Source organism: Poecilia mexicana, unplaced genomic scaffold, assembly GCF_051168715.1.
Source record: "Poecilia mexicana isolate PSO_F unplaced genomic scaffold, ASM5116871v1 scaffold_16, whole genome shotgun sequence".
Taxonomy (NCBI): domain Eukaryota; kingdom Metazoa; phylum Chordata; class Actinopteri; order Cyprinodontiformes; family Poeciliidae; genus Poecilia; species Poecilia mexicana.
In genome coordinates, this window is record NW_028263385.1 from 9,878,180 (window position 1) to 9,892,303 (window position 14,124).

The 14,124-nt window shown below is 34.7% G+C and overlaps 1 protein-coding gene and 1 long non-coding RNA gene across 2 annotated transcripts in view; one reads left to right on the top strand and one right to left on the bottom strand.

Moving 5' to 3' along the window:
- The window catches only part of LOC106916636 (uncharacterized), a 78,824-nt gene that overhangs the window by 24,868 nt on the left and 39,832 nt on the right, over positions 1 to 14,124 (top strand). The window lies entirely within an intron of this gene.
- Positions 4,968 to 13,329, bottom strand: ifnlr1 (interferon lambda receptor 1). Its single transcript, XM_014985050.2, has 8 exons — positions 13,201 to 13,329; positions 12,999 to 13,044; positions 12,066 to 12,192; positions 10,812 to 10,981; positions 10,545 to 10,717; positions 9,353 to 9,494; positions 8,282 to 8,409; positions 4,968 to 8,042 (listed from the first exon to the last, which is right to left on the bottom strand). Exons 2-8 carry the CDS (start codon positions 13,039 to 13,041, stop codon positions 7,332 to 7,334), a joined length of 1,494 nt encoding a protein of 497 aa, XP_014840536.2. The 5' UTR covers positions 13,042 to 13,044; positions 13,201 to 13,329; the 3' UTR covers positions 4,968 to 7,331.

Genomic DNA, 14,124 nt, shown 5'->3' on the forward strand with positions numbered 1-14,124 from the left:
ATGTCCCTAATAAACAGACTAACACTGTGGCAGTCACATGAGGGAGAGAAATTAGAAAATACACGTGGTTATCTCCAGGCAGACACCATTTATGTGTTCTATTTTTGGTTGGTTATTTATTTTTCATTTTATCTTCCTCCTGGTTCCACTAGAGAGGTCAAAGATTAACTAAAATGAATATCACTCAACTAAATAAAAATTCCTACAGTGTTCAACTTTGTTTTCTTAGAGACTAATTTTTAGGTTTTCATTATCTGTAAAACATAATCAAAATTACAAGAAACAAAATCTTGGAATAAATCAGTCTGTATGTGATGATTAGTTTAGCTTTCTGAGATAACTAGCAAAAAATATTGCTCTTTTATGCAATATTAAAATTTTTGAGCCGTACTAGTATTTGAAGTTGAGGAAAAATTCAGAGGTTTACAAAAAAAGCTGCCTTTACATTTATCAGTTGTTTTGTGTCAAGTAAATGTAATTAAGTAGTTTTGAAAAGCATTGAGAAATTTATTTTCTTAAAATTATAAATAATTACCATAGTGGAGTGAGGTTCACGCATAAACAGCTGATGGTTTTATTAGGGACCAAAAATGGAACAAGCTTCACTAAGTGTCTAGAAAAATCTTTTAATAAAATGAAATGGGGGATTTTTTTTTTTTTTTTCTGGCAATAAAAATGAGATGTTTCCTGGTCATAAAGTAGACGTGTGCTCACTGGCACGAGACATTTCCTGGTTATAAAGTACTTGGACGTGTGCTCCCTGGCATTTAAATGTTTTTCCCCTTTTATTTATCACTGTTTACAGTTCATGCCTTTGAAAAAATGGCACAGACACCATGCAACTCGTAGTTTAATAGACAACATAGGAACAGAGACGACTCCACTCTGTCCAGATTGGATCGATTGTTTTCCTTCAGGAGAACTGACCTGGTTCAAATAAAATATTTTTTTTCCATCCTTTCACTGGCTATCAAGCATAGAATACCTTTAATGGACATAGAAGTTTCAGGGCAGATCAGTCATTTCTTGGCCAGCTGTGACAGCTGTTTCCATGGCTTTTTTTTTTTTTCCTAATAAAGGCCCATTAAGACATCATTAGAATGCAAGAGAGGAATGGATGAGTAGCAAAGTGATTCCATCCAATTACATGTAGACTTCAATTTATGAAATAATTTAGTTTGGGAGAGAGGTCAGCCTCATCTTCTGAACAGGACGGCTGGCTGAAGGTTGTGATTCATTCATGTCACTGTGCAAAATCCTCTAAACCTGACATCACTGGGAAAATCTAAAGAAGGTCTGATCTTCTCTAATTTAATAAGTAGTATTTCATCAATGTTAAGATAGAAACTCGTATATTAAGGCCTAGTATAACTGGCTCTAACATCTTAAATATTTTCATTATGCAAGAACATTTACAAACATGTGGAACCTTGACTTGTCACGGGGTTTATTAGACTGTAATTGGCATGGGTTAAATAGAAGGGATTTTAAGACATGCACTTTGTGTTTTGGTTATGAGGGGGAAAAATATTTAGCTTTTCATTCACTGTTGGCAATCATCTGTATTGCCATCAGCTTGTGCTAAAAAGCACAAGCTGATGGCTTGTGCTTACCTCTACAGGGAGTACTAAAACTTTTATGGTAAAAATGATCTCTTCATTGAACAGATTTAAAATCCTATAAAATGGCTCCAGTCCAGATTTGACCTTGGACTACTGCTTTATGCTGAAGGTAACAGTGAATACGTCTTTAGCAAAGCTTGAAGGTGAGAGTGCACCAAATGTTGTCGTGCTTCAGCTGCTTTTCAGTGATGATGAAGGAGTGCCACATTGTTTGGTTCACCAAAATAAAATCTGATGATCACACTTTGAGAATTTTATGCTTTACCAGACCTGTTGTGTTAAGGGGAAGCCTGAAACTCAGGTCAGATCTTTTATTTTTTGATTGAGTAATTTTTATCTATAATATGATGTGACCAGTTGTAAAATACGTGGAATTTAAGTATAAATATTTTTGAAGCAACTGTCGAACCATCTTAAAGGCTTTGTGAATTAGTTCTATGCATTTTGAGAAGTATTTACTGAATATTAAAATTGTTCTATACCAACACTTGTACTATAATGTTTTGTTTTTTTTCTGATACGACTCCTTGTCCATGTTCATGTTCATTTTGTTGCAAAGTATAATGGTGAAGCTGTTTTTTAAGCTATGATATTGTTTCATAATGTTTTAGTCTGTGGTTCACACTAATTTGGACAAATCCAATTATTTTGGGTTAGGATGAATTTGCATTATTGGTTTTTTTTCTTCAAAACGTCAACCAACTTTCTTTAAAGAATAAAGAAAGAAAATAAAGAAAGTTGTCAAGAGATGATCATATATTTGTAGAAAAGCATAGTAGATGTGATTTTCCGAAGCTACCAGATTGTTAAACATTTTTTTATTGCTATAATTTTCAGACATTCATTGTATTGCTCTTTACAGAAAATAATCTAGACTGCTATAAGTAAAAAATAAAAAACGCATCCAAAAGATGCTTGTGGTGTTTGAACTTTATATTTGTGAAGAATTGTATGTTCAGAGATTAACCAAATAATTTTAATTCATCTTCCTAAAGCTGCTACTTCTCAAAAATAATTTATTTTCTAGAAATGTCAAACCTGGTTTCTCTAATCCATGTCCTGCTTGTGAAAGAAATGGTTGAAGTGGTCAGACTCAGAGTCCATCAACAAATTCATTGATCTGGGCCAGGCACAAACCCACAGCAGTGATTGAAATTCTGTTTGGGTGGGGAAAACTGGGTTCATTCAAACAACCATCCTCCTTCCAAAGTTTCATCATGGCTCTGGCACTCAAGAGAGTTTGCTCTGAAATGTGCTCCTCGATATCACCCTGACTTGGAGATGTGAAAGAAAAGATTGATGGGTTTTCCAGCAGACAGAAAGAATAGAACATGTCAGAGCTGGTAGGCAATTTAAAGAATGATCATTTCTTTCCCTTTTCCAAAGATAAGCAAGATATAAAGACAGTTTCAAAGGGCATGGTGGAAAAATCTTGACAGCAGCAACTGACTGGTTTCTTGTCTTGTAAGAAACTTGATACAAAAAAATGTCTGGCCATTAAAGTTTCTCTTTTTTTATTGCAGCATTTTGTCTGAATGATTGGTATCGACTTGAACTCTTATTTCATTCGGCTTTTCCTGTTTATTTCTTCACTTCATGCTTTTTTTCTTGAAAAAGTATTGTCTCATTTATAGATTAAATATTTTGTTACTGGCTCCTTGCATAGGAGTTCACTTGCTGCTTCTCACAGGAGACATTTTGAATGTTAAATTAATAACTGTTGTGAGTTTCCTTTCTGAAAATTTGAAATCATCTTCCAGTTCTTGATCTTGACTTGCTTTGAATCATATCTTTATAATAACCTTTTAGTATCAGACTTATCCTCACTTTAACCTGGAAACCACTAGTTGGAATATAGTCCTTCACATCAACCTTTTTGGGGTTTGGTTGACAGGTCCCAGAATAATTTTATTTATTTTTTTCAAGAACTTCGGGGGGAGATGGGAAAGAAGTATCAAGAGAGACTGAATAATGTCAAGTAATCTGGTGTTTTCTGAAATTGCAAAAAAAAGTGATTATGAAATTATTTAGTAAAGGATCGAGAGCAAATACTAAACTGAAAAATGGATGTGGTGAAAATCTGATCACAAAGATGAACTATTTAACTGGTCATAGATTACAATTAAGAAAGTTCTGTGAAGCTTTAAACTCATAATTCTGAGGTTCTGTCTTCCTTTTGAAGTTCAAGTGCATGTGAACAAATGTCTTATATTCTCCTTAAAAGTTTAACTTGACTTTCCTTTAAAACAGTAGTTCCCAAAGTTTGACACCACTGGGCTTGCTAAAAACAAATCTGGAGTTCTGATTTGTTGTTAGAAGTTGTCCCCCCCCCAACTTCTAACACAGACAATGTTAGAAGTTGTTCAAAATGTAAACACTGTGTCATGGCCATTTCTGTTTGTTTTTTTTTTAATGCAGTGAGCATAAACATAAATTGTTAAAAGCCTTAAAATATATCTTTCACTGAAAGATTTAATTATTTTTTTCACTACAAACAACTGTAAACGTACATCAATGGTTTAAATTGTATTACAGCTGATAGAAACTTAGTTGTTGAGTTTAAACTGATTTGACTATATTACAAAGCAGAAAAATTAACCAATTAAAAATTATTTGCCTCTCTCTACACAAAATTATTACGTTCCTTGTAAATGTAAAAAGTACTACCTCCCTATAGCTGGGCCTTTTTCTAGGTCTTGTTTTGTCCCTTTTTTTCTTTTTTTAATCTTTGTAAATCTATTGGGAACAGTAGTGATGGCCTCAAAAAACTATCATGGTTTCTGCAAAAAATGTTTATGTAAACAATTATTTATTTTAACCATATTCTGTAAAAGTGAAAAGAGGCTCTCTTATTTCATCTGCATGTACGTCAGACTTAAAATACAAGATTTTCTATTTGGGTAGCAGTTGCATAGCAAAACTAACAATAGCCATTGAGTTTCAAATTTAAATTAACGTCAAGACAATTGGAAAATATCCCTTCAGTATATTTGTTATTAAAAATACCCAGTCTAATAAAATAAGAAAATTATCCTGGTTTAGCATTTCATGTTTATTGTAGTCATCCTTTAAGGAAAGTGACTAAAGTGTTTTGTTAGGCATTTGATTTCAATACAAATCCTCTAGTATGGAAAAATATAAACATAGATCCAGAAATGTTTGATTAACTTAAGCACACACTGACTGCAAACATTCACTTCTTGCAAAAAGGCTGCCAAGCTGAACTTTGGATTCTTTGTCATTTTTCTCCCCTTTTATCTTATGACAAATGTCTCCGAGCACAGAGCAATCACTTATCACACTTGATGCTAGATACTTTGACCTCTGTTACTTAGAAACCCAAAACAGAATTCACATTTTATTGTTTTCCACAGTTGACAATCTCCTTTATGTAAAGGAAGTTTACACTAGTTTAAAAATATACACATATATATGTACACTCATAATTTTAACTTTACAACACAGACATTCAAGAGAAATCAACGTGACATTTTGTACAGAGATAGATATACATTTCCATTGTTTTGTACATAGTTACTCATATCACTCTGAACACACCTCACATTATTACTTTACAGCTGTACATAAAAGATTGCACTCAAGCTTTAAAAACCAAGCTCTTATCAGTGTGGCTTATACTGCGCCACGACACCACCTCCTAATATTACTTTATGTGGCACAGGTTATTTTTTCCTTCACTAAAAGAACAGCAAACAATCTGTACAAATTAAAAACAAGTTTGAAAAACATTTTCTTATTTCAAGACACAAAGTAAGGCATGAGTTTCTATGCATCATAGATAATACTGAAATATGATGGGAGGAAAATGTTCTAGTTTGTAGTTTCATCTTCCATCTATTTCAAAAGACTGAAAACACTTATTTTCCTATGTCTCTGACAAATGTTACATTGTGGCTAGGTAAACAATGGCACAGCAAGGTTTGTTTTCAGAAAACTTTCAGACTGATGGTCGCATTGTGGTAAAATAACAGTCAGTGACATGTATTTGAAAACTATATTGCATAAATAACTTGAACGGTATATAGTAAAGATGCCCTAGGAAATTAGTGAAAATTTTGTCCAACTCCATCTGTAACGAAACATAGATAATTAAAAATCAATGCCTTTATTTTGAGTAGTTCATTGTAAGGAGGATGAATACTTGCAATACATGTGTAAGGAGACTGTTTAATGTTAACTGAGGTAAAGACAGCTTAAAATTTGCCTTCCAATATAAATCCCCTGGATTCTCATCTCCCTTCAGTGGTCTGTCTGGGATTTCTCCAACAGAGCTCAATTTCTCAGGATGCATTTCATCCTAGCCAATCCACAAACAAAAGTAGTTTTGAACAATAATATTGAATTTCTGGGTTGTTTTAGAGTTGTTGTCTGCCTCTGGTTGGAGTCTTGCAGTGGCAGCAGAGGAAGTCCATGTTGACCACACTTCTAAATATTGAGCAGTTAAAGTCGGAAAAAGAAACTCTGTAGGATACTTAGCGCTTTTCTCTTTGCAGAGGGAGATGGTTGCTTACAGTGTGTAGAATTTCTGGTAAGCTTCATAGCATAGCTTTCTTCATGATTGAGCTGGCACATTACATACATCATGGTCAAATGTTATCGTCTGGGTAAAATGAGATTTAATCGTTTAAAACTTCAGCAGAACACACGCCTCCAACAAGTAGTCGTCTTTCAATATCTGAGGGTCCCGACCATCTGTATGAAGCAAAGTAAAGTGCAAGGGGCTGGTTTTTACCAGGCTAGCTAAAGAATGCTACCTCAGTAGTTCTCAGTTTCAAAATAGTGAAATTGTGTTTACCGTCAGACTTATGCAACACTGACTGCTTTCTCATACACACACGATGACATCTCCTCTCCTCGTTGCATAAATAATAATCCATGAGGACAAAAAGGTCACTTGATACTTATACGTGGTTAGAATAAATGAATTATTCATATAGTTACAAATTTCTTGTGAAACAGTGCACAACTATATTTTGAGTTGTGTAAAAACATTAGTCAGTGAGATGAGTAAATGACATACCGGATATCTATTCCATAACTTGGAGAACTTTACTGCATTTGTAGATATGTGACACAAATTGAGAAGTCTGTTGCCTTTCAATTAATAAAAAGTCAAATATTTTGACTCTTGGGTGTTGGGTTAACCATAGTTTTAAGAGAAATCAGAATTTGCTAAAAGGGAAATAGGACAAACCTTAAAGAAGTCTGAGTTGGGAAATTAGTTACAATGTACCAGATCTACAAATCTCTATGTAGTTGTGGCAATGGCACACAAATGCATTCATAGTACATGCATATGTTTTGGCATTATTTGCTTGAGTAATTTGTGGCATATAAGTTATAAATGGTAAAATATAAAATAACAAGAAACACTACAAACCATCCTTTGTCACATGAAGGAGTGAAAATTTACATACAGAACTGCTTTTACATAACCATCAACACTTTTATGCAAATCTGCTGGTTTTCTCAAAGTTCTACATTTTCCTTCTAGTTCCCATTTTTTCTGGTCAACTTCTTCTTCCACCAGCGAGGGGAGAAAAACAGTCCTTGACCGATATTGCTGGGAAGGTGGATTTATAGAGTAAAAAACTGGACAAAATGTTCTTATGGTGTAGGAAAGTTTTTCATTTCCTTTTCACACCTGACCTTCATGTCTCCTAATGTCCTCTTTGTGTTTTTTCTTGACTAATGAAGGTTCAAGTGTCTGTGAATGTCGATGGGTCCATGTGGCCTTTCAGGCATCCAGTTTTGTTTGTACCCTGATTGAAATATGGCATCACCGGGAAACGTGGTCTGACATTCTTGCTGAAAATCGGGAACCGTTGTTTCGGAGGAGTAACTGGTGTTGCAGTATAAGCTGGTTGGTGTGTTAACCATGCTATCATAACAGCCAGAATCTCTCCCATCTAAACTGTCTACTCTTTCAAAAAAGTTAAACGGTCCATCCTGGCAGGTTACGTCTGATAAGAGAAGCTTCCTGTCTGTGTTACCTAGTTGAAATGCGAGTTGTAGTTGTCCATCGACGCCTCTTACAGTTTGTAGCACCAGTGGCTGCTGCTCGGGATCACTCCAACTTGGTTTAATGTTGGGTAGTTGTTTTGCAGCATATGAGGGTAATGGTTGAACAATTCCTACTTCCATCTGGGGTTCTTCTTTGCTGCTTTCTGCTTTCACAGAAAGCAGCAAATCCTGGGGCTGGACTCCAACCGCAGCATAGCTTCCAGAAGACTGTGCACTTGTGACAGGGTTTTGTGGGCTATACGGAGAGATCTCAGGACTTATAGATGTATTGTCTTTGTTGTGTACTATTTGGTTTGTGTCCTTCCTAGAAACGTCAGAAAGCCTGAGATTCTTATCTGGATTTTCCATAAGTTTGTTTTCGCTGGGGGATATTACCTGTTTTGAAGACAGTGAGAAGGGCTCTGTTAATTTCTAGAAATATTTATACAATGAGCAATGCTAACATGATACTGACAATAGAAAGCACCTTTAGCAAATCAGTTTTTCTTTTACATCACTAAAATAAAACTGGTATGTGAATGTCTCAAGTAATGGCATTCTGTGGCTTGATATTCCTGTAAGGCAAGATTTCCTTGTTGCTTCAAGGAAGGACTATGACGACAGAACGGACTTACCAGTGCCTTTATCATGACTGAGTCTCCACCCTTCACATAGTTGCACACACACACAGCTGATATTATGACTATGCTTGCCAGAACAGCAGCACCCAGGATAGGCCCCAGAAAAGGTACACGAGGATCATCTAAAGGAGGAGAAAGTATGTGTTACTGTCATGTCATGGGGAAATCCAGATGTAGCTCTAAACTAAGACACTCTGAGGTACTTCAAAGCTTGCAGAGGAAAAAATTCCATTATGACTTGTATGCTTAGGCATCTTTAGAGGGAAATGTATCCCTGTACGACTGTTAAATCCGCTAAATGTACTAAAATGTTCCAAAAGCTGTATTTGCTTCTGAAAATTGTTTTGTTGTGAGGATCTTGCATAATGTGTTCAGAGAAACTTACAGAGGACTCCCTTCTGAATAAGCTTGGATTGACTTTGTATAAATTTTGAAAATATTAGGATAAAAGGAGAAGTCATCTTTGAAAATGTGAAAAAATATATTTTTTCAGTTGAACTCTAATTATGTAGAAAGTTAGTTTCCCAGTAGTTATGTTAATTTTTATAGAACAAACCATTATTTTGATTAAATGGTCAACAATAGTAAGGACACATCTCAATCTGAAACTGCAGTGTAACAAGTTTTAATTGGTTAGACTTTTCTGTGCTGTAATGGTGTTCATAGTGCAGACTGTTTAGCAAAGGATGGTTTTACAACAATTTATAGCAATGTATTACTAAACACTGCATTATTTCCAAGTGGCTGCAATCACTCAAGAAGATTTGCTCAAACTGATTAAAGCAGCATTTGGGAAAAATGCACCATCTTCAAGTGTCTTAATTGATGCATCATCTCTCCAGCAGCTGTGACTCCAGAGCTGTTAAGAGTGACACTGTTGCTTTCAGTTGTATCACATTTTTGTAAATGTTCTAATGGTTCCTGCCACGTCCAATCAGATTCTTAAAACACATATAAAGTATTTAAAGCAAAATCTAATTTACTTGAATTATTAAAAATATATAAATCATGATTGTTAAAATCAATCAACTCTAGCATGAAATTTGTGATAATCATTTTGCTCACCTGGCAGAGTTTCACAGAAGGATGTATTCTCACTGTCTGAGTGACCCCATTCTGGAGTAGCTTTGTAAACCACATAGCCACAGTAGACGGACTCGTTGTACTTTAAGTTGATGTCAAAGTAGTTATTTTTGCTTTTGAGGACCTGGAGACACGGCAGGATAGGAGAATAAATTGACATTTAGTTCACTGCAGTCAGAATAGGTCAAATTGACCTAGCATTTTTGGAAAGTAAGACCAAAGTGTTTTCCTTAAAAAAATAAATATTGCAGCGGACGCAGTAAAGCACAATGTCTGAAAATGCTCTTATACAGATGTGTAATTACCCTGAAAAGAGGGTAAATTTGAAAAGGGGGGAAAAACGTAATTCACACACACGCACACACACACGCACACACACACACACACACACACATATATATATATATATATATATATATATATATATATATATATATATCTTTATAGATTAACAGGAAAATGTTTGGAAACTATATTTTGAGCTACCCACTGTTTGGAATTAGACAAGGCCATAGCACAATAACAGACACGACTGCAACCTTCCCGTTATGAAAAACAAAACCGATCTGCTTCATTATTTGTATTTCTATCCATCCGTTTGTAGATGTCATTGTGTTCCAAAGTCTTCAACAAATCAACTTCAGAAAACCAATTTTATACAATCTAACTGGGAGAACTAAATGTTCACAGTCGACTCTCCAGTTTTAGAGCTGAAGATGGCTGTTGCTCAAAGGTCAGACTTATCACTGTGTGCACATTTAGCTTTGGACAAGACTGCTTTTCAAACCAATGCTTATGTTGAAATGATCTCCAGAACATGCTTAATTATTGTCCATTTAATTTATTTAGTTTAATTTGTAATTCTTATTAACTTAAGATTTAAAAAAGATTTAGGTGAACATTGGTCCTTTTTAAATTAAGTATTTTTTGTGCTGTTGTTTTTTTCCCTCTATTTGTCTTTAGTAGCTTGTGTATGACATTTCTAATTTTAACCAAAATACCCAGAAGAGTAGCGATTTTTATGCCAATAAGACATTCCTCTTTAAAATCAAATATATATTTATGCCTACTTTTTACCATAGTATTTTATCCAGTTTCAATAATATATTTAATGCAACATGTTTTCTAATACAAGATAAACATATGTTCATGATGTTTGTTAATTTCAACAAACCTGTGCAGCCCACTGTGGACGGGTTATTTTTAAGGTGTACTCCAGCACAGCGTTTTTGGTGGAGTTGATGATATTTGGAATGGATTTTCCATTTGGCCCCTTTGGCACCGTGATGTTGACATGCAGGCTGGACGCTGTTGTGCGAATAGACAAAACTGGTGGACCAAAGACAGCTACAGACAGAAAATTAAAACAATAAATGAATGTCATAGGAGAATACATTTGTGATAAAGTACATCAGAAAACAACGCGTGTGGAGAATCTTACTGTTTCTCAAGGGATTAAAGGAGGTGGTGATGCCATGACAGCTCCCATTAACCATTACTTTAGCTTTGTAGTAAACGTCATACACTGATGGGGTTTCTGCAGTTAGGTCACATGACAGGCTGGTGATGTTTTGACACTCCATTTTTTTCAAGTAGTTCTGGTCATCACCCCTGTAATCAGTACAATAGACAGTATAGTCAGTCTTTTGGAAATTCACAACCGCATTAATTGTGTAACTACTAAACCAATTCAATCTTACAGACAAATTTAAAATTAAGTTCCTACATTCTCATTCAGAGCTTGTATAGTTGCAAGCAAGGTGTCAATGCACAATATAAGGAATATATTCTTCCCTCTTTCCTTCAATTTAGTTATTAAATTCTTTTTCAGGCATGAGCACCATGGCACTAAGAAACCATCTAAATGGCCAAAGATAGGCTATTGGTCATTTGAATGTATGATACTTAGGTAACACTTTATTTGAAGGGGGTTGAATAAGACTGTCATGACACTTTCATAAACATGACATACCTGTCATGAACATGAATAAGCCTTCATGAATATTTCTGACTGTTAAAGCGTCATTCGGTAAATTAGGACACTTTTAATACAAAGTTGACATTATTCAAAATCTCTTTATGACAACTTGACATTAACCAAGAAATCATTACTGTTTAAACTTTACCTTTAATAACATAAAGTTCTCATTTTTAATGTGCAATCAGTAATCCTTTTATAACAAATTTATATCAGTAATGATTTTTATCCATACGTGTGAGATAAGTAAACACTAAAAATAAGGATAATCTACAGTTTTGTTTGCTCAGGAAAAATCTAAGACCAATGAGGCCAGTTACTCAATACTGATAGTTATCTATACCATGGATGGCACTTGAATATTAAATTAAATTTCAAAACTTGCAGCTGTGTAGTTGACAATGGTTTAGTAGACTAGGTTTATTCAAAGTGTTGACCCTTATTGGTTTTAAAGTGGAGTACTTTTGATTAGTGAGTAGGAATAATCTTAATTTGGAGTTACAGCATAGTTCATTGGACTTAGCAGTTAACTGCTAATTTATGCAAAAAACACAAATACAAAAATTTCTTTGAAATTTGAACAACTATGTTGTCTAAACAGTTTTGGAAGTCTGTACTAGACTTCTTTTTGTGTATTGTCATCTGGACATTAGGTGAAAATGGCCTCTTCGGAGACTTTAGATTAATGACAATTAACATTCAGTACTCTGATCTTACCTCCAGTACTGCACGCTATAGAGAACTTTTTGGCCTGGAAAAGCTGGCTCCACAGGATCCCAGTGAAGAACGTTGTAAAAGTTTTTGGACCTAAAATACACACGGTCATTTCCAGTTGAGGGACTTGCTGTTGGAGAAAGGGAGAAAATGTATTTCTGCTTATTTACTTGGTTTGTTTATTCAACAAATTTAATAGTTATTGTTCCAATCATTTTTAGAAAAGGTGTCAAAAAACAAGTTTTAGGCATTTTAAACTGCTTTTAGTCTTCGAATGTGATGCCAATTTATTATACGCAGTAAATAAAATTTTCACTTTCAAACATATTTTTATCCTGAGCAATAGGTGACTCAGAGCCCAGTGTGATATTACACCCTGGATTCAGGGCGTCGCAGAAAGTATTGTTGGAGTTGGACTTTGTCTCTGCTAATAACTGAAACTCAAAACTGCTGTTACTTAATCCTGCCCGTCACCTACTTTTATACAATACATTTCTAATATTTCAAGACGGGCTTTAGAAAATAGCATGCAGGACATCATACTTTTTGTTGCTCTGAATTATCTTACATAGAAAGTGACTTAAATGATGTCATTTTTTTAGTTTATTTACTAACCTGGAGATGGTAGAGATAACACATATGACAGTCAAGAAACTTAAAACGGATATGTTTAAAACATTATACTTAAAGAAGTGTACTTAAAAGTGATACAATCTTGAATTAACATTAAAATAAACCAGCATTTCCTGTGATGGAGTTCTCAGACTTTCCTTCATTATTAATGAGTGGCAGAGGTTTTTTTCCATGTGCTGATGGTTGTAACTATTATTTGCTTTTAATAGTATTACCTAAATAAATAGTTAATTGAGTGAAACATCTACATCTAAACATCTTCAAATTAAAAAAGTTAAATCTGTACTAGCTGGTTTTACTCACCATAGCAGAACAGAAGAAGGACCACTATGTTCCTAGGCCACATTTTCTTCAAGAGTGCATATAAGCAGGAGAAAAAAGTTTATTTTTGCTGCTGTAGATGGAATTCCAAATTATATGTATATACAAATACATTGAATTACAGTCTTCAAAAAAAATTCTCCCAAACGAAATTAAAATCCTCTGCAGTCCTTTTTAGACCAACCTCTTGCTTCAGCTAGTCAACCATCTCTGAGCCACTCTGGACAAGGAGTGGCTTTGCTCAGGTGTGCAGGTGTACTTTGTTACATGTTATCACTTGGTTCCTGTTTTTCTGCTTATTATGAGCACCACCCACGTGTCTCTTCTCTTCAGAATGCCAACTTCCTTTTCATTCTGTGCTCCCAATTTACCGTGAGTCTCCTCCTCCCGCCGTGGAAGTATATCAGGTTCTTTCAGTTTTTTTTTTCTGTTTACTGGAAATGATCACGCCTTGAAACTAAAATAAGACTCACTCCACATACTACATTCACACCAAATAGCAAGTGGTAAGAATAGAATGTGTTCTAAGAATAGCATTCCTAAGTAGTGAATTTCTCTTCTTTGCAAAGACATCTTTGGCTTTATTTTTTTTTTCTTTTCTGAATTGATCAACATGTCTTTCCTCCAGTCACTGGATTGTTTACTGCAGGTTAATGCAGTTTATTATATGAAGCCATAGTAAAAGAATATTTTACCACCTATTTGAATTCTGTTTACCAATTTAAAGCACTTTAGGGAAACAAGAAGACTCGGTATTTTACCTGTTATCTAGTCAAATCTGAGCCAAACTGTAAAAGGCCCTTATTCTGTGAGATCTAAAAGGTTAAGGAAGAAAACAGGACTTGATATTCTACTGTATGTTTGATCAACTTTACTGAAGTTGAGTTTATTTCTATAGTTCATTACATAGCAAGGCAGTTCAAAGTGCTTCACATCATACAAAACAATACAGTAACCAATTATGAAACGGACAATAAACATACAAGGAGAGGTTTTGACAATAATGATTTGATGCATCAGGTATGTGGTCATAAAATATCAAGAAGGAATGAGTAATATAACGTAGCAAATCTTGCCACCTGTCTGAAAAAGACAATAAGGCAATTGT

Bases quoted from the DNA above. Each gene is read 5' to 3' on its own strand.
- ifnlr1 (XM_014985050.2), bottom strand. From the start codon at position 13,041: ATGTGGCCTAGGAACATAGTGGTCCTTCTTCTGTTCTGCTATG. The intron at 10,982-12,065 runs GTAAGATCAGAG...TACTGATTACAG, and splicing joins TATAGCGTGCAGTACTGGAG to GGGTGATGACCAGAACTACT. The intron at 9,495-10,544 runs GTTTGTTGAAAT...CCGTGTCTCCAG, and splicing joins GTCCACAGTGGGCTGCACAG to GTCCTCAAAAGCAAAAATAA.